At 42.7% G+C, this 23,463-nt stretch overlaps 1 protein-coding gene across 2 annotated transcripts in view; it reads left to right on the forward strand.

Annotated features, from left to right (window-relative positions):
• LOC126297724 (UV excision repair protein RAD23 homolog B-like) overlaps window positions 1-23,463 on the forward strand; it is a 146,538-nt gene that overhangs the window by 54,759 nt on the left and 68,316 nt on the right. For both annotated transcript variants that reach the window (XM_049988865.1, XM_049988864.1), the window contains exon 4: window positions 6,925-7,072. In XM_049988865.1, the coding sequence (XP_049844822.1) occupies window positions 6,925-7,072 (148 nt within the window). The remainder of the gene's footprint in view (window positions 1-6,924; window positions 7,073-23,463) is intronic.

Below are 23,463 nucleotides of genomic sequence, written 5' to 3' on the forward strand. Positions count from 1 at the left end.
AGTAAGAAGGATGGCACAGTAATTGGAATACTCTACTCAGATTCAGAAGGACCAGGGTTCAGGCCCCCGTCTGCCCATCCGGATTCTGTCATTTCCCTAAATTGTGTCATGATTCCTTTGAAATGCACATCTGTAATTTCTTTCCCATTCTTCCTCTATCTGAGCTTGTGCTCAATGTTAATTGGCTTCATTGTAAATCTAACCTTATCTCTGTTTCCAAGTGACATTGATACTAAATCTAACCGTCTCACTGAGCAAGGTGACGCAGTGGTTAGCACAATGGACTCGCATTTGGAAGGATGGTTCAATCCTGTGTCCGGCCATCTGTGATTTTCCTAAATCACTCCAGGCAAATGCCGGTATGGTTCCTTTGAAAAGACGTGGCTGCCTTCCTTCCCCATCCTTCCCTAATCCGATGAGACCGATGATCTCACTGTTTGGTCTCTTCCCCCAAACAACCCAACCATCGAACCTTCTCCTTGTTGCCAACTGACATTGAACTTCAAAGTACAAGAACTCCACATTAATTAATTGTTTGTAATAATCCTAGACATTATAGAACTCCTTCAGTGAATAAGTTTATTGTAAGAGATAAGAGTGATAAGATTATCTAATTTGTGCACCTTAGAATCTGTCTACCAACATAAAAGTCAATACCTTGTAGTTTTAATACCGAAAGAAAAGTATATGTGCCTGTTTACTGTGCTGAAGGTAATATCTCTATCTTTATAATTGCATGCACGCAAATATCCAAAAAATTATATTCATGTGGTATTCATAAGTAGCCATAAAGCATTGTTTACCCTGAAAATTTTCACAGGTTTTTAAGCATAGGTATCATCAACAAGGTATTAATACATTGAAGTCAGCTCAGTTGGTCAGGAGGGTGTTCCATTTTTGCAAGTTTTTTCCAAAGACAAATAACTTGATTAAGAATCTCTGTTTAGAGATGCTGACAAAAAAATCTTACAATGATGTTATCTTGTCGAAAGTAAAGGCAGATCTTTCAGTTGGTGTACTGCTGAAAATCTGTAATCTTGAATTGATTGGAAAAAGTTTTGTTTGAGCATTGAATGCGGAGGTACAGGAGGACAGTTGGTGTTTCTAATTCTTTTACAGAAGTTCTGAATAACTATTGGTTTAATTGAAAGTAGTAATATGTTAATGAAAGAGAGCTTAATAAGCAGTTAAATTATGAAGTAGAAATAAAGAAGGTAGAACATGGAAAGAACGAAGAAACTCTGAAGATTTGAAACTGTATTTAAATATATTAATTTGCTTCATAGATCCTGCTCCTCATTGTAAGAAATATGACATTGGTCTAAAGTATGATATACCTCAAACTTACTCAGTGTTTTAAACAACATTCAATATGGCAGTGCAGTGTGTTGTCTTGTATAGTCTGTCTGGGCTAACATGTTCATTTCTTGAGCAATCATCATTTGTAAGTGTAGGCTGCCCATAAAAGAATTAAAGTGTCAATCTCCAGGTCAGGTGATATTTTCAGTAACATAAAATATTAGTAATACAGAAATTGAGTAATGCTGTACAGTCAGATTCAAAATGCGCATTAGTAGCCGAGATTACTTGTGCAATCTTGTGCAGTGGGGCTTGACTCTGAGGACAATTTAGAATTCTAGAGGTGAAAAAAATTTTCATCAGAAATACCTGGCTGGGTAGGACCAATTAGGACCTGCCCCTCTATTTAGCCCAGTCCGCAGTGCGGTACAATTTTGCCTTGCACTCTTATTTACCACCAGGGGGCTCACAGTCCTTCTGTGGGTATGTGTGTGGCACGCACAAGTCCCCGAGCTATTGCAGTCTCCTTTCCTTTCCAGGCTACATTACTGTCCCTGTTCCTCTCCCTCCCTATCCTTACTCCTTTGTCCCTGCCCCCTCTTTTCTCTCTTGGTGGGCTTCTTTGTCGACCTGGCTATCCCCCTGGCTTTGTTTTGGTCTGTGCTATTGTTTATTTTCACATCAGCAGCGCAATCCGCTGGCGGTGGGCGCCAAGATTTTCCAGTGTAATTCTGTGCCTGCCCTCGCTGAAGTCTGCCTTTCTCTTCCTTCCCAATAAAAGAAGCAGAAATGTAAGAACAAGGGCAAGGCCCCTCCGATACCTCGAGGCCCCTCGTCCAGTCAATGAACAAACAGTGTCTGACCACACCTTTATGGATATTGCCCCACCCATATCGGTGATGGATGACAACTCGGTGGCGTGACTGACTCTGGCTTGAGAATCCTCTAGTGGAATTGTAATGGGTATTTGCATCACCTTCCAGAATTGCAGCTCCTTTCTTTACTTCTACTCTGCTGCTTGTATTGCACTCCAGGAGACCCATTTTGTCAATTCTTACTCCCCCGTACTTCGTGGGTTCCACACTCCCTGTCGGAACCAAATTGGCCTTTTTCAGGCTTCTGGTGGCGCTTACACCTTGGTCTGCAAGGACATTGTTAGTAAATGGGTTCCCCTCCATACCACTCTGGAAGCCATTGCTGTCAGGGTCCATCTGGCCACTCCAATAATAATGTGTAATCTCTACCTCCCACCTGACAGGCTGCCCACATCCCATGCCCTCACCACCATTCTTCAACAACTCCTTTCTCCCTTCCCGCTATTAGGGGTCTTTAATGTCCACAACCCTCTTTGTGGTAGTCATACGACTACTGCCCTGGGCAGTTCAGTTGAAGCTGTTCTGGCAAGGCTTGACCTCTGTTTACTAAACACAGGCACTCGCACACACCTAAGTGTGGCGCACGGCACTTTCTCTACCATTGACCTCTCCATCTGCAGTCCCAGCCTTCTTCCCTCCATTCAGTGGGGAGTTGGGGAGTGCACGATGACTTACGTGACAGTGACCATTATCCAATTGTTTTAACCTTCTTTCAGTGTCTCTCGCTCCGTCTCGTTCCCAGGTGGGCCAAATCTAAGGCTGATTGGGGTGCCTTCTCCTCTGCTCTCATCTTCCCTGTATTGCCACATGACAGTGTTGATGAATCTACTCAGACTTTAACTGCTGCCATCCTTTCAGCAGCTGTTTCAGCAATCCCTTCTTCCTCGGGTTCCCTACGCCGGAAAATGGTCCCTTGCTATACTCCGGAAATTTTTGCACCCATAAAAGACTGCCGCCGTGGTCTTCAACACTTTAAGCTACACCCTTGTACTGCTCTTCTTCTAGTCTTTAAACGACTCTCTGCCTGGGCCCGCTATCTAATCAAATTTCAGAAACGGATTTGCTGGGAACGGTATGTAGCTGCCATAGGACCACACACACCCTCTTCACAAGTCTGAGCGAAACTCAGGCGAATTTGTGGCCAGTGTCCTCCCACCATGGTTGCAGGTATTTCTGTGCATGGTGTTGTCCTTACCAATCCGGACTTTGTTGCTGTGCTGAGCATCCCTCTTATTCTCCTAGCCATTAATGGTCTGGTGGCAGCTGTTGGGTAGACAGTGTTCTCCTCTTTGTATGCTGACGATTTTTGTATCTACCTCGCTTCCTCCGTAATGGGTGCTGCAGAACGCCATCTACAGGGGGCAGTCTGCCGGGCCCACTCATGGGATCTCTCCCTTGGCTTTCAGTTTTCGATGTCCAAGACATCTCTCTTGCATTTCTGCTGTCGCCATACAGTCCATCCCCATCCGGAACTGTTCCTAAATGGCCAACCCCTCGAGGTAGTGGACACCCATCACTTCTTGGGTCTGGTCTTCGATACCCAGTTGACATGGCTCCCTCATCTTCACCACCTGAAGAGGACGTGCTGGTCCCATCTCAATGTTCTTAGGTGTCTGTGCAATACCGCCTGGGGTGCAGACCACTCTGTTCTCTTGTGATTGTATAAAGCATTGGTCCAGTCTCATATAGACTATGGAAGTCCTGTCTATGATTCTGCATCTCCTTTGACACTGCAGATCCTAGACCTCATCTACCACTGTGGGGTCCGACTTGCAACTGGTGCTTTCCGTACTAGCCCCGTACTTAGCTTTCTCGCAGAGGCAGGGTTTCCACCACTGCGAGTTTTGCGCCAACAACAGCTGATATCTTATGCGCTTCACATTCGGTGCACCCCGAAGCACCCTAATTATGGTCTCCTTTATCCAGACACGGAGATCACCCTGCCGCAGCGGTGGCCACGATGTGGGCTTACCGTGGCTGTCCGCATTCAGTTGCTCTTTTCTGAACTCCAGTAATTCCCTTTACCGCCTCTCTTCTCTTCTCACACCTGTACCCCTCCTTGGCACGTGTCTCGGCTACAGCTCTGTCTTGATCTCTCAATCGATTCAAAGGATTCTGTGCCTCCAATGGCTCTTCGCCACCAATTGTACGGTCTCCTCAGTACATTACAGTGTTCAGAAGTGATTTATACTGATGGCTCAATGGTTTCTGGCTGCACTGGTTTTGCTTACACCTATACATGAAACACACAACTTCGTTCCTTGCCCGATGGCTGTAGAGTTTTTACTGCAGAATTGGTAGCCATCTTGCGCACACTGGACCATATCTGCTCCTGCTCAAGACTATCCTTCACTATCTGTAGTGACTCATTGAGCGGTTTGCACGCTATTGGTCAGTGCTTCCCTCACCACCTGTTGGTCATCTCTATCCAGGACTCTTTCTCTCCTTGCTCAATGTGGATGTTTGATGGTTTTTTTCATTTGGACTCCAGTTCATGTTGGGATTCCTGGCAATGAACTTGCCTATCGACTGGCTAAGTTAGCTACTACCAGCCCATCTCTTGCTATAGGCATTCCAGAAACAGACCTTCGCTCGTCATTACGTTTTCAAGTTTTGGGCCTTTGGGATGCAGAATGGCACACACTTTCTTTGCCGAACAAGCTCAGGGCCATTAAGGATTCTACAACTCCGTGGCGGTCATCCTCCTGGGCCTCTCGTAACGCTTCTGTCGTCCTATGTTGGCTCCGCATCAGCCATACTTGGTTGACACACGGTTATCTCCTCCATCGTGAGGACTCCCCCTCTCTGTCGTTGTCGATCGATGTTGACTGTGGCTCACTTCTTACTGGGCTGCCTCAACTTAGCCACCCTGCAACGGACTTTTAGCTTTCCAGACTCACTACCCCTGTTGTTGGTTGACAATGCCTCAACAGCAGATCTCGTTTTACGTTTTATTTGTGATGGGGGTTTTTATCGATTTATTTAAGGGAGGGACCTTCCACCTTATCGGTGAGTGTAGGGGATGGCAGGCCCTCTTGCTCCCCCCCCCCCCCCCCCCCCCCTTTGCCCCGACTGGATTGGCTTCAATTGGCCTTGGTGGTTCACTCCGGCCCTCTGCCTTCCCACTCCTTTCCTTATGGGGTCTGTTATGTCTTGCGCATCTCTCTTGTCTCCTGTGCTTCTTCCTTCACGCCCCCTGTCATTAGTCAGTTCCTTTCCCTCACCTCTTCTTCTGTCCTTTTCCTTCATTCCCTGTCAATAGTTTATCATTTTATGGATATTTTAGTTTCCGCTTTTAATGTGGGATTTTATCAGTTTTAGTTAATATAAGGTCGGAGGGACTGATGACCGCGTCGTGTGGTCCCTTCTCCACCCAACCAACCAATCTTTACTCTAATTTCCTACTAATATTTATGTACTGATAAATGATATTCACAAAAATTGTGGTCAGGAGAGAAATAAATTGAAAAATTTGTTTGGACTTTGAATTTACCCATGATTTATGTGAGGTCACAGTTGTTAGGTGTTAAAATGGAGGCTAAACCACCTTTAAAAATGCAGAAACACTAGAGTTGACATGTTTGGAAGTGGCAAGCATTCATAATCAGAATTGCTCTTTGTGATAAAAGTATAAATGCTAAAAAATCATGGTCCCTTCCCTTGTAACAGTGTCTTCGTAACATGTGCTTCAACATCATTTGTCCACTCAGCAAAATAAGATGACATATGCAGTTTGTGAATGTGAGCAGTGTCACAGCAACATCTATTTGCATGTACAGTCAATATCTCGACTGAAAGACACATTTGGATACACACACACACATGTAGCGTAACAGTAATCAAGGAATCTGACGTTCATCAATCATCAAAGATAATTCACACTTCTACGGAGTTTCCTGGGAGTTTGAATTACACCATGCACTGAATACTGACAGTGTGGCTATAAAGCAGTTAACCATAAATTTTGTTATTACGATAGAGCTACATTTTTTAAAAAAAGTTCTCTCTCCTATAATCTATTCATGTAACGTGTGTTCATTTTTTGTAATGTGTGTCATAATCTCTAACAGTTTCAGTAGATCCTGTTTCCTACCATTATCCTGTATGTACAGAATTGAGAGTCTTCAATTCCCAGCAAAGGGTGGTCAGTTTATTGGATATGCATGGCTGTGGATGACTCTTCAAAATTGTTAAGCTAAAAAATGTCCCTGTATTCCTTGTACCACAACTTGACGGACCCATCAGCCTGACCAATCTAGTTTGCAATCAAACTATTATCATAAATTCTGTAGATGCCAGCTTTATCATATTTACTTTGTTTTAAATTATTTTTTAATTTAAATTTTAAGTTGTTGTTGATTTTAAATGTGATTTTGACTGTAAACAGTTTAAGAATGTTAGCTAGCTTTTGTGATAAATTACCAAAATAAGGAGTCATGACTCCTTTAACATCCTGTGCTGCGTTCCCATGTAGATTTGTGTGCTGTTTCTTAGGTATTAATTTGTTCAGTATGTTTTCATGAAATCCATTAGCATTGGTTAGCTGGCTTGTAATAGTCAGCTGTTACTCTATCCTGTTTACTCATCAGGACTTTAAAAGCTCTATGTGCTAGATAGCAAATCCTGCATTTAAAATCTTAAACATATTATGATGTAAATTAAGGGTATTTGATACAATGAAAGGATTTTAATATTGCTGGGTTTTTTATGTTAAAAAGTCATCTTTCACTATGTGAAATTTCTGTGACAGGAGTGGTTCCTCTTCAAATTCTCCAATCAACATACCTCCTGAATTTTTACACGAGGAAATGGGTGACTTAGAAGCAACATTGGTGTCTGAAGATGAATTCAGGGACTATGTCCGTAATATAATGGATCTTGGTTATAGTCGTGAACAGGTGAGTTTTTTTTACCAATGGCAATCCCTGCTGTTGCCATTTAGCATCTGCTTTTCAACAGTTTGCGTAAATGACGCATGTTTAATCAGTGTCCATTGTGGGACGTAGGTTGTATTGTGGAATTGGTTAAATATCTTGTGTTGGTTTATAAGACTTAAACTAATTTGTTCATATAGCCTTATCTTATTAATAGTGGAGGACTAAACAATGACTTTCACAACATTAATAAAAATGTTACTTTTATAGTAGTCCATGAAAAATTTTAAAATATTGGCATAAGTAAATGGCTAAACACAATGTAACAATTTATACGGTATGTGAAAGATGAACTTTCAACCCTTCTTTCTTTGTTCTTTCATTTTATTTCTTAAAAACATTGGTGCCAGTAAGTTAGTTTGGAAAGCCACTGGCAGGGGTGCCACAAACAATAGAGCTGTCAGTGGTATCACATGTCCCAACATGGTGCAATTTTGACTCATGCCACAACTTGAAACTGATAGCAGGAATTTCATTTTTTAACAAGGTGAAACCACTCCCCATTTCCATAATTCTGTATATGATTGTTTGCACAAGATGACATCACATCACTGGATAGGCCATGTTGCAGTGGCTGACTTGACACTACCCTAGTGACCTCCATGGACTCCAGACATGGCAACCAGCAATGTTCTTGTGGGATTCCATTTTGTCACAGCAGCTGTCTTTGCTGCCACTCCTGATACAATGGATTGGGAGTGGGCAGAATTTGAATACCAGTTAGATTTGTGCTGAAGAATGAACACACAACTTTTATAAATAGTGTAAAAGAACTTTGAGAGTTTGTCTTTCACATATTGTATGATTTGTTCCATTGTTCTTGGCTATATACCTCTGCTAATTGTCTGAAATGTTTCACGGACTTAATTATTATCCTGTATTATTCTTGTGAGTTAAGTCATGATTTCTCAGATCAATAAATCAGTGCTTTGTAGGAGGTGCGGTATAGTTGCCAGTTATGTAATTTTTGTATTTTTAAAAGAATGTTTCACAGAAGCTAATTTAATTTGATGAGAGTTCCTGATCTTTGACATTATGCACATTGGAATGCATTTAGTTTCTCGTGTTGAAGTAGTAAATGAAACAAAGTGAAGAGGGACTTTTTCATTAAAAGCTGACTGAGATGACAAGTGTGTGACAATATAAAATGGCTATGACAAATGTTAATAAAAGAATCCAGAGAGCTCAACCTTAGTCTTTAGTCCACTTCCAAATTTACATATAAACTTAGGAAGCCATTTTGAAGTGTGCGGTGGAGTGTACTGTGCACAAATAATAGCAGCTTTCTGTCTTGTTCCATTTCCTTTATTCTTCTGGGCATTGTCATAACCTGTTTGGAGACAGTACAGAATGACTTCGAAGTTAGGCCAAGGAGGTAGATACAGAGATGATAGGGAAAAAGGAGACTATGGATTGACTTGCTGGTCTCCTTTTTATTGTTTCTTCACAGATTGAGGAGGATGTTGCTTGATCTATTGAACTCTGACTAATGTGGCATTTGAGGCTGTTTGCTTATTGATGATGCATGAGTGTGTTGCTTTTTACCTGCGATTCACAATCGGTGCACATGAAGTCAGCAATTTCTCAATGCATATTAACTCTTAATGAGCTGATGAAAGCTGCTTGCACTGTGCACCTTACAAGTTACAAGACTTACATCTGATATTTGTACTTCGATGTTGTGTGTTTTTGTCTTTCATAGTTCAGTCATTACCACATGCTCTAAACTATATGATCTTAGTCTTATGATCCCTATAGGAGATACTTGTCAGTGGTAGCGGAATTGCCACACAGTCTTCTGCAAATACCAGTTTTGTAAATTTACGTGATTGGGTCTTGCGCAAATGTCATCACCCTTATTCTGGGATTCCCAGTTGAGTTCTGTGAGTGTACTGTTTCATACCAACCAGCTATAATTATAGTATGTTTCTGGTTGTGTCCTGTCTCCTTCTATCCCTCCTTGATTAGGACCCCAAGTGCTGGAACAGTAGTTTAGAATTGTTTGCACTACTGTGTCGTATGCAGTTTTTTTCATATGCTCTGTACTTTTCTAGAACCTTTCCAACAAATGTAGTAACTAAACCTGTCAGTTTCCATGACAAGACAATCATACACATGGCTAACTTGTTGTTGTACACTGACAAATTTAAAAGTAAGTTTGTCTTCTTTGTCTGATTTATCCGAATCAGTTGGCAACTGTAGCATTCACCGAATTCTTCTTGGATGTATTTCACTATCTTCTGACGATTCTGCTTCACTTTCATTTTGATAACCAACGTCTTCTTCCCAATCGGCCAAGTCATTTGAAACATCAGACAAGACATCCGCTCATTCATCGCAAATAATCGTATCGTCTCTTTCGTCTGCCATGATGAAAGTGCTCAAGTACTTGTAAAAACAAAAAACTTGTTGACGTGTGTAACTTATTGTTACCTAAACAAAACACCGACAGAATGAAAAAGATACTAAAGTGTTGTCACCAGCCACTGAGCGATATTATGCACACAGCATCTGTGTAGTGTCGCTGGCCATTGAACGCTATTTAGTGCACACCAGACGGCAGTGTTAATTGTAACCTCAGACTTTATGCAGATCAGGGAAGTGCAGCATGAAGAAAGCTCTACAAATATTCCGTCAGACCTTGATAACTTTTTGAAGTGGTGCAACCATTGGCAACTTGCTTCAAATGTTCAAAAATGTAAAATTGTGCACTTCACAAAACAAAGAAAAATAATATCCTGTGAATAAAATATCAGGGAGTCACAATTGGAATCGCTAAACTCGTACAAATATCTGGGTATAACATGTAGGGACATGAAGTAGAATAACCACATTTGCTCAGTTGTGGGTAAATCAGTTAGCATACTTTATTGGTAGGTTACCAGGGGAATGCAGTCAGCCTACAAAGAATAGTACAGGGTATATATGACCTGGGAAATCTAGGAAAAAAAACAGTAAATTTTTAGTCTGGGAGAAAACTGGGAAAAACTCGGGAAATTTTTAGAATTCTGGGAATTTTTCATTGTTTTAGTTTCCATTTAACTTTTTGTAACGTTTACTGGAAAGAACCAATACTCTAACCAAGGGTATTACTGTATCTCCCTACTCAGAATACTATTGCATCAATAAAACATGAATGAGGAAAAAAAATAAAACGAAGTGGCAAAAGAAATGCACCATATACGACAACAAAACACAGTGCTCACAGAAGCATCTGTCAGCAGCAAAATGTGTCAAAGGCTTTAGGAAGACTATGCAGTGCTTCATAACAACAAATTGCCTCCAATAAGAGTGACCTCACAACTGTTCACATTAGATTAGTTTGAGCAGCAAGCTCATGCGTATGCACAGTTGAGTCATGTATGAGCAGTAATTCCTCCCACTTCTGGCTATGGAAGTGTGGCAGTTAGCTGTATAAGCAATAGCAGCAAGCAGGCAGATGCTACCTGGAAAAATTTTACTGGTGCGCCTAAGCTGCCAGATTCATGCATGCGCAGCAGGCCCAGATCTAGGGGGTGAGGGGCAAATTAGGGTATCTGCTCCAGGCCGCAATTTGGAGGGGGGGGGGACATTGTTTCACAAAGTGCCTATCATCCAGCGCACACATTGGTCTATCGATTATTCATATTATTTTGAAACACATCCCTGTTGGTTTTTGAGCATTTTTGAACATATTCTAAGTTGATTTCTGAATGAATCATAAGTTGATTTTTGAATGCGTGCATAGTGTATGTAATATCTCTACCAGGGGAATCCCTGTCACATATAGAAATAAACTTTCCTGCAGACAAAAGGGGACGGAGCTATACGAGCTGATCAGAATAAAGCCAATTGGGTGAATGTCAATCGCTGTTTATGTGGTTTACTGGGTTTGTGAATGATAAATGTTATAATTACTAGCGAAATCTGTAGATTCAGACTACTACAACAGTGGAAATAAACGACTAACAAGAATAACAGGTAAGAAAGCCTACATAGCATCTTCTCGGTGTTTCCAAGAAAATAAAATTTTGACAGAACATTTTTGGCCAGACTGCTACACTAGCAAGGGTCAGTTGTACAGTCCCCAGCTAGCTGCCATTCAAGTACCATTCTGGGAGTAGCATGGAAAATGTGTTGTACGAACACGTGATAATGCCTAACCGGAGATTAAACATGGGATAACTAAACCAGTAGTTGTGATAGGATTAGTGAGGTTAACAGAAGAATAAGTCTTGACACTTTCAGTAATAGTTACAGACTTAGTGATGACAGGATGGTTTGTTAGAATGAGGAAGGAGAAGAAACAGGGACATCACACAAATTATGGAAGAATATGGTGATTCCAAATTTATATAAGAATTTTGTACTACTAATTTTCGATCTCCTACTTCAGAAGCTGGAGCATATGAAAGAAATGTGAAAGTATTTACTAACATAAAACTTTTTGCTTGTAGTAGGCCTAATGGGCATTTGATATTGGTATTTCGTGAACTATATTTTGTCGTGTTATAAAAATGACCTTTTGTGCCAAAACTGTATCGTTTGTTCGGTGTGTGTTACAATTGCTGCAATATTAGGCAGGCCTATTTTGTTTTATTTAGCAGACTGTGACAAAATACACATAATCAGATCAAGAGACCACACCAGTTTTGGGTACTATTTGTATTAACAGCTTTCTCAGTATTAGACAGCAACATTTCATTTTTTCATGTTGCAGTACCTTTGACAAACTTTGATGAGGTAATAGATTTTCCCAGAAAGGAAAAGGGCCATGTACAGCTGTAGCAAGATTAGAGAAAAAAAAAAATGCTAGAACTAACAGATTGAAGAAATGTGTACTGTCTTGCTTGTCTCTTGTCTTTATTTGTTTTTTGTATCCTATATTTAATTTTATGTCACACAAAAAATAACAAGTTATTAGCTAATAGACAATAAAGAGTGTAAATATTCTGGAAAGTTCTTGTTCTCTGGGTTACAAATAATCTCACCCAGTATGAATTGTGAGGGGTGGGTTTGTTCGTTGTTTTTTTTTTGGGGGGGGGGGGGGGCAGAATGTCAAATTGGCCGACAGAGCAGGAGAGGAACCACAGGACATTTTAATTTCCATTGTCCTGAATATAGTTTGATGGCATCCATTGCCAAATATTACACGTTTGAATTCCACAGAGTGAAATACTGTGAAGAAGAATGCTGTGTGAAGAGGTGTGGTGCTGCGCTTTGACACACTTGAGACCAAATGTCTTATATTTCCGCAAAAACATATGTTTTCTGTATCAGACTCTTCAGAAAGATGTGCACTATATAATGAACATATTTTTGAAAAGCTGTTTTTTTTTTTTTTTTTTTTAAGTTATGTCCTACCTTAAATGCTCGAGGGAGGGTGGTTTGTGGGGGAGGGGGGGGGGGGGGGAGGGGTTCATGTCTCCAGTATCTAGTATTACCCCATTTCGGAAATATCGTAGATCTGGGGCTGATGTGCAGAGCAGTCTGAGTTGTAGTGGGGAGGTGGGTGTTCTCGATGTGATCTGCGTTTGTGTGTTGTGATTTTGCTGTTTCCTCTTCGTTTATTGCTCTCATGTCAAATGAAAACAAAACGGATTTCTGTGGCCAGGACCTATCAAGTGAATTAAAATACATTCACATAATTATGGAAGGCTAAAATATGTTATTAGTTTCAGATTTTATTTTATTTCCACCTTTCTGACAGTCGAGCATTAATCACCTTGCAGAAAAAAGTTATTTTTGTTGGTTTGTTAAAGAAATTTGGCTTTTATTAATCTTTACTGCTGAGACAACAAATTTATTTGAAACAATGTGTTTAATTCCACACTATAGGCTAGTTTCAACTGGTCTCTGCACTTAAAGTGTACATTTCATCTTCTGATGTGAAACAATTACTAACAAAGAGATAGAGGGGCTGGCCAGTACTTACCTCAGCTCAGTACAGCCGATAGAAACACAAAAAACAACCGAAAAATTAAGTTCCAAGCTTTCGGAATAAATGTTCCTTCATCTGGGAGGAGAGAGGGGAAAGAAAGGGAAGAAGGGAAAGTGGATTTAGTTACTCACAACCCAGGTTATGAAGCAACAGGGAAAGGAAAACAGGGAGGGTAGCAAGGATGGAGGCATGGTTGTCAGAGGGAAGCCAAAGATATTCTACTGTAGGTACTGTGCCAGCTTCAAACCAAAGAGGATGCATACAGAAGTAAAGAGGTGTATAGTATAAAGATGTAGGATGAAAAGATGCATGAATGGCTAAAGAGGAAAGGAAAAGAGGAGAAGACTGAAAAGTAAATGGGAGTGAGGTTGTTTAACGTAGGTTCAGTCCAGGGGGATGGCAGGACGAAAGGATGTGCTGGAGTGTGAGTTCCCACCTCCGCAGTTCAGAGGGACTGGTGTTGGAGTGCGAATTCCCACCTCCGCAGTTCAGAGGGACTGGTGTTGGGTGGGAGAAGCCAAATGGCACATATGGTGTAGCAGGTTCCTAGGTCCCTAGAATTATGCTGGAGGGCATGCTCTGCTACTGGGTATTGGACATCTCCTAGGCGGACAGTTCGTCTGTGTCCGTTCATGCGCTCAGCCAGTTTAGTTGTTGTCATACCAGTGTAAAAAAAAAGGCTGTGCAGTGCAGGCATGTCAACTGATAAATGACATGTGTAGTTTCACACGTGGTCCTGCCTTGAATTGTGTATGTTTTACCAGTAGCGGGGCTGGAGTAGGTGGTTGTGGGGGGATGCATGGGGCAGGTTTTGCAGCGGGGTCGGTTACAGGGGTAGGAACCGCTGGGTAGAGAAGGTAGTCTGGGAATATTGTAGGGTTTAACAAGGATGTTACGGAGGTTAGGGGGACGACGAAAGGCAACTCTGGGTAGTGTGGGGAGAATTTTGTCAAGGGATGATCTCATTTCAGGGGTTGACTTGAGAAAGTCATATCCCTGGTGGAGTAATTTATTGATGTATTCGAGGCCAGGATAATAGTGGGTGACAAGGGGGATGCTTCTGTGTGGTCTGAGGGTAGGAATATTGTTGTTGGACGGGGAGGAATGTATTGCTCGGGAGATCTGTTTGTGGACAAGGTCTGCAGGATAGTTGCGGGAGAGGAAAGCACTGGTCAGGTTATTGGTGTAATTGTTGAGGGATTCGCCACTGGAGCAGATACGTTTGCCATGAATACCTAGGCTGTAGGGAAGGGAGCGTTTGATGTGGAATGGATGGCAGCTATCAAAGTGAAGGTATTGTTGTTTGTTGGTGGGTTTGATATGGACAGAGGTGTGGATGTGAGCTTCAACAAGATGAAGGTCAACATCCAGGAAGGTGGCTTGGGTTTTGGAGAAGGACCAGGTGAAATTCAGATTCGAAAAGGAGTTGAGGTTCTGGAGGAAATTAAGGAGTGTTTCTTCACCATGAGTCGAGACCACAAAGATGTCATCTATAAACCTATACCAGGCCAGGGGAAGCAGCTGTTGGGTCTTCAGGAAAGCCTCCTCCATGCGGCCCATGAAGAGGTTGGCATTGGACGGAGCCATCCTGGTTCCCATGGCAGTTCCCTTGATTTGTTTGTAGGTCTGGCCTTCAAAAATGAAGTAATTACGGGTGAGGATGAAGTTGGTAAGTGTGATAAGGAACGAGGTTTTTGGAAGATCTTCGGGTGGGTGTTGGGAGAGGTAGTGCTCAAGGGCAGAGAGACCATGGGTGTGTGGGATTTTTGTGTAAAGGGATGTAGCATCTATGGTGACAAGAAAGGTTTCAGGTGGGAGAGGAGTGAGAATGGATTTGAGGCGTTCTAGGAAGTGGTTTGTGTCCTTGATGTAGGATGGGAGTCTGCGGGTGATAGGTTGGAGGTGTTGGTCTACCAGAGCTGAGATACGTTCTGTTGGGGCTTTGAAGCCTGCTACAATGGGACGGCCAGGATGGTTCTCTTTGTGGATTTTAGGTAATAGGTAGAAGGTAAAGGTACGTGGCTCAGGTGGAGTGAGTAAGTCTATGGAAGCCGTTGTGATGCCTTGTGAGGGACCTTGGATTTTTAGGATTTTCTGCAGCTCAGTCTGGATGGAGGGAATGGGATCCTGGGTAACAGCTTTGTAGGTTGAGGTGTTGGAGAGTTGACACAGTCCTTCTGCCACATACTCCACACGGTCAAGTACCACAGTTGTGGAGCCTTTATCCGCCGGAAGGATTACAATAGAGCGGTCTGTTTTCAGCTGCTTAATAGCACGGAATTCAGCTGGGGTGATGTTGGGGGTTGTCGGGATGTTCTTCAAGAAGGACTGTGAGGCAACACTGGATGTGAGGAATTCCTGAAATGTCTGCAAGGGATGGTTTTGGGGGAGTGTTGAACCTTGTCTAGAACAGTTCCGACCGCCTTCTCAAAGGGATCCTCCTCCCCTCCCCCAAAACCATCCCTTGCAGACATTTCAGGAATTCCTCACATCCAGTGTTGCCTCACAGTCCTTCTTGAAGAACATCCCGACAACCCCCAACATCACCCCAGCTGAATCCCGTGCCATTAAGCAACTGAAAACAGACCGCTCTATTGTAATCCTTCCGGCGGATAAAGGCTCCACAACTGTGGTACTTGACCGTATGGAGTATGTGGCAGAAGGACTGCGTCAACTCTCCGACACCTCAACCTACAAAGCTGTTACCCAGGATCCCATTCCCTCCATCCAGACTGAGCTGCAGAAAATCCTAAAAATCCAAGGTCCTTCACAAGGCCTCGCAACGGCTTCCATAGAATTACTCACTCCACCTGAGCCACGTACCCCTACCTTCTACCTATTACCCAAAATCCACAAAGAGAACCATCCTGGCCGTCCCATTGTAGCAGGCTTCAAAGCCCCAACAGAATGTATCTCAGCTCTGGTAGACCAACACCTCCAACCTATCACCCGCAGACTCCCATCCTACATCAAGGACACAAACCACTTCCTAGAACGCCTCAAATCCATTCTCACTCCTCTCCCACCTGAAACCTTTCTTGTCACCATAGATGCTACATCCCTTTACACAAACATCCCACACACCCATGGTCTCTCTGCCCTTGAGCACTACCTCTCCCAACGCCCACCCAAAGATCTTCCAAAAACCTCGTTCCTTATCACACTTACCAACTTCATCCTCACCTTTGTCCATATCAAACCCAACAACAAACAACAATACCTTCACTTTGATAGCTGCCATCCATTCCACATCAAACGCTCCCTTCCCTACAGCCTAGGTATTCGTGGCAAACATATCTGCTCCAGTGGCGAATCCCTCAACAATTACACCAATAACCTGACCAGTGCTTTCCTCTCCCGCAACTATCCTGCAGACCTTGTCCACAAACAGATCTCCCGAGCAATACATTCCTCCCCGTCCAACAACAATATTCCTACCCTCAGACCACACAGAAGCATCCTCCTTGTCACCCAATATTATCCTGGCCTCGAATACATCAATAAATTACTCCACCAGGGATATGACTTTCTCAAGTCAACCCCTGAAATGAGATCATCCCTTGACAAAATTCTCCCCACACCACCCAGAGTTGCCTTTTGTCGTCCCCCTAACCTCTGTAACATCCTTGTTAAACCCTACAATATTCCCAGACTACCTTCTCTACCCAGCGGTTCCTACCCCTGTAACCGACCCCGCTGCAAAACCTGCCCCATGCATCCCCCCACAACCACATACTCCAGCCCCGCTACTGGTAAAACATACACAATTCAAGGCAGGACCACGTGTGAAACTACACATGTCATTTATCAGTTGACATGCCTGCACTGCACAGCCTTTTTTTTTTACACTGGTATGACAACAACTAAACTGGCTGAGCGCATGAACGGACACAGACGAACTGTCCGCCTAGGAGATGTCCAATACCCAGTAGCAGAGCATGCCCTCCAGCATAATTCTAGGGACCTAGGAACCTGCTACACCATATGTGCCATTTGGCTTCTCCCACCCAACACCAGTCCCTCTGAACTGCGGAGGTGGGAATTCGCACTCCAACACCAGTCCCTCTGAACTGCGGAGGTGGGAACTCACACTCCAGCACATCCTTTCATCCTGCCATCCCCCTGGACTGAACCTACGTTAAACAACCTCACTCCCATTTACTTTTCAGTCTTCTCCTCTTTTCCTTTCCTCTTTAGCCATTCATGCATCTTTTCATCCTACATCTTTATACTATACACCTCTTTACTTCTGTATGCATCCTCTTTGGTTTGAAGCTGGCACAGTACCTACAGTAGAATATCTTTGGCTTCCCTCTGACAACCATGCCTCCATCCTTGCTACCCTCCCTGTTTTCCTTTCCCTGTTGCTTCATAACCTGGGTTGTGAGTAACTAAATCCACTTTCCCTTCTTCCCTTTCTTTCCCCTCTCTCCTCCCAGATGAAGGAACATTTATTCCGAAAGCTTGGAACTTAATTTTTCGGTTGTTTTTTGTGTTTCTATCGGCTGTACTGAGCTGAGGTAAGTACTGGCCAGCCCCTCTATCTCTTTGTTAGTAATTGTTTCACATCTTTATATGAGATTTTCCATTAATTAGTTACATTTCATCTTCTAGCATGTATGGCATTATGCCGTAATAAAGAAATAAACATGAGATAATACAGTACTGGTACTCCAAGAAAATTTACATCCAAATCTGGACCTATGAATGTGCACTTTAAGCCAAATTGTCCATTTTAGTATGGTTCACGAAATCCTGATGCTCTTGGAGTATCCTCTAATGTCTTGTTTCTTTTATGATATAACGTAAGATCTTTTAATGTTTGACACGTATGAACATACAGGCTTCCTGCATCATTGTAGCTGCACAAGTGTGGTGACATCTTTTACCTGGCACTCTCTGGCAGATCCTGAAACGAACCTATTTCTAAGAGGTCACGGGAAAATATTGTGAATGGTTGTTTGAAAAGTATTGCTTTCAAAGTAAATTTCCTTTCCCGCTAGATGAACTATGAGCGAGAATGTATGATGAATTTCTTAAATCACAGTGTGTTTGATTCTCATTTAAAAATCAACTCTTTGAGGACAGCCATTTAGAAGAATTTTGATCCCAGAAGATCAGACGTTTATATCGTTATAAATTTTACTAGCACATTTGTGTGATGTATCTTAAAGTGTAACGTGCAAAAAAAGATCAACATTATATGGTAAAGCTTACCTTCTTTTGCAGCTTATTAATCTTAGAGACCAATATTATCTGTGAAAGCTTTTCTTTTCTTGTATCAACACTGTGTATATTAATTTAAACCGTTAACTTTTTGTATTTGTGTGTTTGCACTAGTTAAAAGTGATGTTGCTATTGGTTGACTACATTACATGTCCTGTGCTTTGAATTTCCGCTGTCATCGCCTGGTGAGATCACATGACATGAGCTATAACTGGCTTACCAAAGCACATTGCAAACTCGGTTTCAATGCTTCGGAAAGTAACATGTGGAGTTTGTTGGAATTTGAATTTATTCTTTTGTAATACAAAAATATGAGTGTCTTTTTCCCACTGAGTTTCATTTTCTAAAGTGTCGGAAAATTCTATGCTGGCATTTACAACCATGAACAATCAAAGGATTGATAAGCTTTACAGTTCAGAGGAAAAGTATGCTGTCACTTAACACAGAAGAAATTTATTTCCACCTGGAAGAAAGTGTATTTTCAACTTGGAAATCCGGGAATTTTTTTCCTTGTTTGCATATACACACTGTATTGCTTTCAAATCACTTGTATGACATATCCCAGAATATTGCTCAAGTGTGTGGAACCCTTAACAGACTGAACCAACTTGGGATATCAGCTATGTACAGAGAAGGGCAGCATGACTGGTCCCAGTTTTGTTTGACTCTGTCAAGAATGTCAGAGAGATGTTGAAAGAACTGAACTAGAAGACTATTGAAAATAGCGGTAAACTATCCCAAGAAAGCCTACTTACAAATTTCAGGAACTAGCTGTAAATGAAGACCCTATGAATATACTACAAACGCGTACATACTGCTGCCATAGGAATTGTGATAAGGTTCGGTTAATTACACCACACACAGATGCATTTCCATGTGGAAAGAAGCCCTAATTACTGTTGCAGTGGGAAGTACACCCCGCCATGCACATAGTGTTTCGCAGAGTATAGATGCAGATGAAACTTTTTGTGTGGAGATTTCTGAAATAATAATACAGAATATCTTTGTTTATTCACCTAACACCATACACTATTCTTCATTAAGAAATAACTTGTTACTTGAGTAATAACTTGTTACTTGAGTAATAACTTGTTACTTGAGTAATAACTAGTTACTTGAGTAATAACTAGTTACTTGAGTAATAACTAGTTACTTGAGTAATAATTTCAAGGGCAATGCAGTGTTTGTACCATGCTGTTAGAAACAAATTTATTGGTAGAAAAGATCTTCAAAATCATTACCCCCCTGTGCTCCCCCCCCCCCCTCCCCACACACACACACACACACACACACACACACACACACACACACACACACACACACACACACACACGGGGGGGGGGGGGGCTCACCACATTGTGGCAAATTCATGGTTGGCTACCCCTTTTCGTGCTGCGTGTCTATCCTCCTGCTATTCTTTTTTCCCCTCCCTGGGGAACATGTCTTGAATATTTTTGGGAATGTGCTCTGGGGGTTTAGTAGCTTGACATCAGAACAGTCCCTCAGTTGTTTATTTCTTTCATCATTCTGCATTTCCTATCTTTCCTCTGCTTCGGCATTTGAGCTTCTTGTTTCTTCTTCCTGCCTGTGCATTTCTGAAGGCCAGTCCACACATTTGACGCGTAACAGATGACTGGGTAACATGTAATTCCCAGCCGCAGGTCGAAAAGTAGAGTTTGCACATACCCTGTGGTACAGGCCAGGCCCAGGGAGGGGTGATTGTCTGAGCTGTTACATTACCAAATCATCAGTTGGTCCCCCTGACAGTTCAGGTGGTGTGACCTGAGGTGTGAACAATCACCTAAAGTGGGTGAGCCCTCTCTGATGGGGAGGGGGCCGAGGGCAGTTGGAAGGAGTACACCATCGTAGATGCCTGTCAGTCATGGGGGATTTTCTTGCAGTGAGCCAATCACCATTTCAGTTTATGTCTACCAAAACGGAATAAGACTAAAGATTCCAAGAATTTCCTGCACCTCGGTTCCTCATGGTATCATGTACTGAAGGTTAGTCTTTTCCTACGGTTAATTCATTTATTATTCAGAAGGGTGTTGATGCAATTGCAGGCCCTGTGATATCCTGCTCTCATGTACGTAATGAAACTTTGCTTTTGCAGACCAGTTAAGATTTTCAAGCCCAACAACTGCTTGCTGTTTCACTCCCCAATGGCTATCCTGTCCGTGTCGATGCACATCAAACACTGAATTCATTGCATGGTGTTATTTACTCTACGTTGCTTGATGGCCTGACTCTGGAAGAAATCCTAACTTACCTCTCTGATCAGGGTACCATTGATGCTCATCGGGTAATGAAAAAGATTGATGCAACCTTAGTGCTTACACACACTCTTTTTCTCACGTCTGATAGAGTAGTTCTTCTATCAAAGATCAATGCAGGCTATGAAGTTGTCATGATCTGACCGCACATTCCAAACTTGATGCGCTGCTACCAGCGTCAATGTTACAACCACACTTGCATGTCCTGTCAGAACACGACCAGATGTGTTACTAGTAAGGATGCTCATGAGGATGATTGCCTGCCTCTTTCTCCCTGCTGTATCAACTTCAGTGGTGACCATGCCGCTTCATCCTTAGAATGTCCCGTGTATCTTGATGAGCAGGCTGTCAAGGAGGTCCGGGTGAAGGAAAAACTGCCTTTTTCCTATCACTTGCAAGTTTTTGGCTAGTCAAAAGCCCAGCATTTTACCATCTGGCACTTACCATACTGTTCTTGCTGTACCTCACTTCACGAAGGACATGGCCATGCAGACTTGCAATGTCGAATTCAGTACTGCAGTTGTAAAATCGCCCAGTTTCATGATACCAGTGCTGTCTCCATCTCCTCCAGATGTACAACAAGCCACCAAATCTTTGCCTCTGGTGGTGAAATCACCTGCCACACAATTGGCAGGCCAGAAAGGACAAAAGGAGTACTCTCATGAAGTCTTTTTACATCCCTCCAGCCAACAAATGTCAGAGTCTTCCTCTGTCAACCACTAAGGCTCTAGGGAATCAAAGGCAGGTTTTCTAGCTCCGCAACCCGGAGATCCTCTTAAACAGTGTCGCCGCGTGATACCCTCAACCAGCTGACCACCATTTCGCTGGTGTGCACTGCCTGTTGTTTTTCTGCTCTGGAATCTGCAGGCCAACCCAGTGAGAATGTCGACACCTCTGTATTTTATTGAACAGGGTCTTCTGGCCTCTGTTCTCTATAGTAATGAGTCTTCAAAGGCTGGCACTCTGCAGCTGCCAAGGTGACTTCCCTTCATTTGTTTCTTCCTCCCCCTTCCCCAATTACGACTCATCTCCAATATTCATGGCATTAGATCCAACAAAGAGGAATTATGGCTGCTCTTGGAATCACAGCGTATGGTGGTTTGTTACCTCCAAGAAACAAAATTGCATCCTCATCACTGCTTTGACCTCTCGCATTTCGTTCCAGTCCGCTTTGACCTTCCTTCCTGAGGACAGCGTTCCATTTCATGGGGGAATTGTGCTGCTGCTCCAGGATGATGTTCGTAGCCATATCATCTCACTGAACACTCTTCAGCAGGCTGGTGCAGTCTGCATTATCCTTCCTCTCTTCCTCGTTTCTCTTTGCAACGTCTACACCCCTGTGTCACTCAGTGTCACCTCTTGACTGACCTTCTCAACCAACTCGACCTCATTTAACAGTGGAGCACCCACGTTCCTTTCAGACTCCACACACACCTATTCCCATTTGGACCTCTCATTCTGCACTGCCCAGCTTGCGCGTCATCTTGAACGGTCCGTTGTCTATGACAAGTACTCGAATGACAATTTCCCATTTGCTATCTATTTGCTGACTCCTACCCCACCTACATGTAAACCCAATTGGCAGCTTTCTAAGGCTGACTGGAGGCTTTATTCCTACCTAGTGATCTTTGACAAACAACTTTTCTTCAGTTATCATAACCAGGTAGAGTGCCTCATGAATGTTAACCTTACCGCTTCTGAATGTTCCATACCTCGCACTCCATCTTTAATGCACCATGTCCCAATCCCCTGGTAGACTGAAGCATGTCACGTGATTCATGTGTGGAGACATGTTTTCCGCATTTTTAACCATCATCCTACAATGAGGAACTGTATTTGTTATAAACCGTTGCTTGCACAGTGCCATCGCATTCTTAAGGATAGCAAAAAAGCCAGCTGGATTTCATTTACTAGCTCTCTCCCATTGTGTGGGACAACCTCTGTCGGCTATCTGAGACCAAGGTCCATTCCCCTATTTCCGGCCTGACCGTAGCACGTAATGTCATTGTGGACCCTATACCTATCTCCAATACCATGGCTTGCTATTTTGTGGAGAGTGAAGATGGCTCAGGTGATATCCTTCTCCCTTCAGAATCGTGAACTGAGGGAGCTAGATCATGCTCTCACTTCATTTCTATCTTCTGCCTCAGGGCCAGATGATTTTCACATTAAGATGTTGCAGCACCTTTCTCTCACAGGCAAGCACTTTCTCCTTCATATGTACAATTGCATTTGGACAGATACCATGGTTCGCAGATGCTGCTGTGAAGCCACTCTCGTCACAAGTAAGCCTTGTAAGGACAAACATCTTCCTTCTAGCTACTGCACCATTTGTCACCAGCTGTGTTTTCAAGGTGATGGAATGTATGATTCATGGCAGATTGGTATGGTGGCTCGAATCTCACAATCTACTAACTACTACATAAAATGGATATGCTGTGGAGGGCACCGTTCTGCATCTGCTATCTTGTCACTTTTCCAACCTACGTCATGAATTTTTTTTGTGGAAATACCAGACTCTGGCCGTGTTTTTGGATTTGGAGAAACCCTACGACACCTGCTGGAGGACTGGTATCCTCTTTACTGTATACACAAAAGGGCTTCCGAGGCCACCTGCCCCATTTCCTTCAGGAATTTTTTGAAGACGGAGTTTTCATCCAGGAGAACAGGTTGCCTCAAGGGTATGTCCTGAGCATCATTATCTTTACTGTAGCCATTAACACAGTTATGTCCTGTGTCCCGCCAGGCATTTCTGGCTCCCTTTTTGTTGACAACTTTGCAATCTATTAAAGTTCTCCACGCACTCGTCTCCATGAGTGGTATCTTCAGCAATGTCTCAATAGTCTTTATTCGTGAAGTATTGATAATAGCTTTCACTTTTCCACTGTAAAAAACCATTTGTATGAATTTCTGGTGGTGGAATTGGTTTCTTCCGC

The sequence above is a fragment of the Schistocerca gregaria genome, chromosome X, assembly GCF_023897955.1.
Source record: "Schistocerca gregaria isolate iqSchGreg1 chromosome X, iqSchGreg1.2, whole genome shotgun sequence".
Taxonomy (NCBI): domain Eukaryota; kingdom Metazoa; phylum Arthropoda; class Insecta; order Orthoptera; family Acrididae; genus Schistocerca; species Schistocerca gregaria.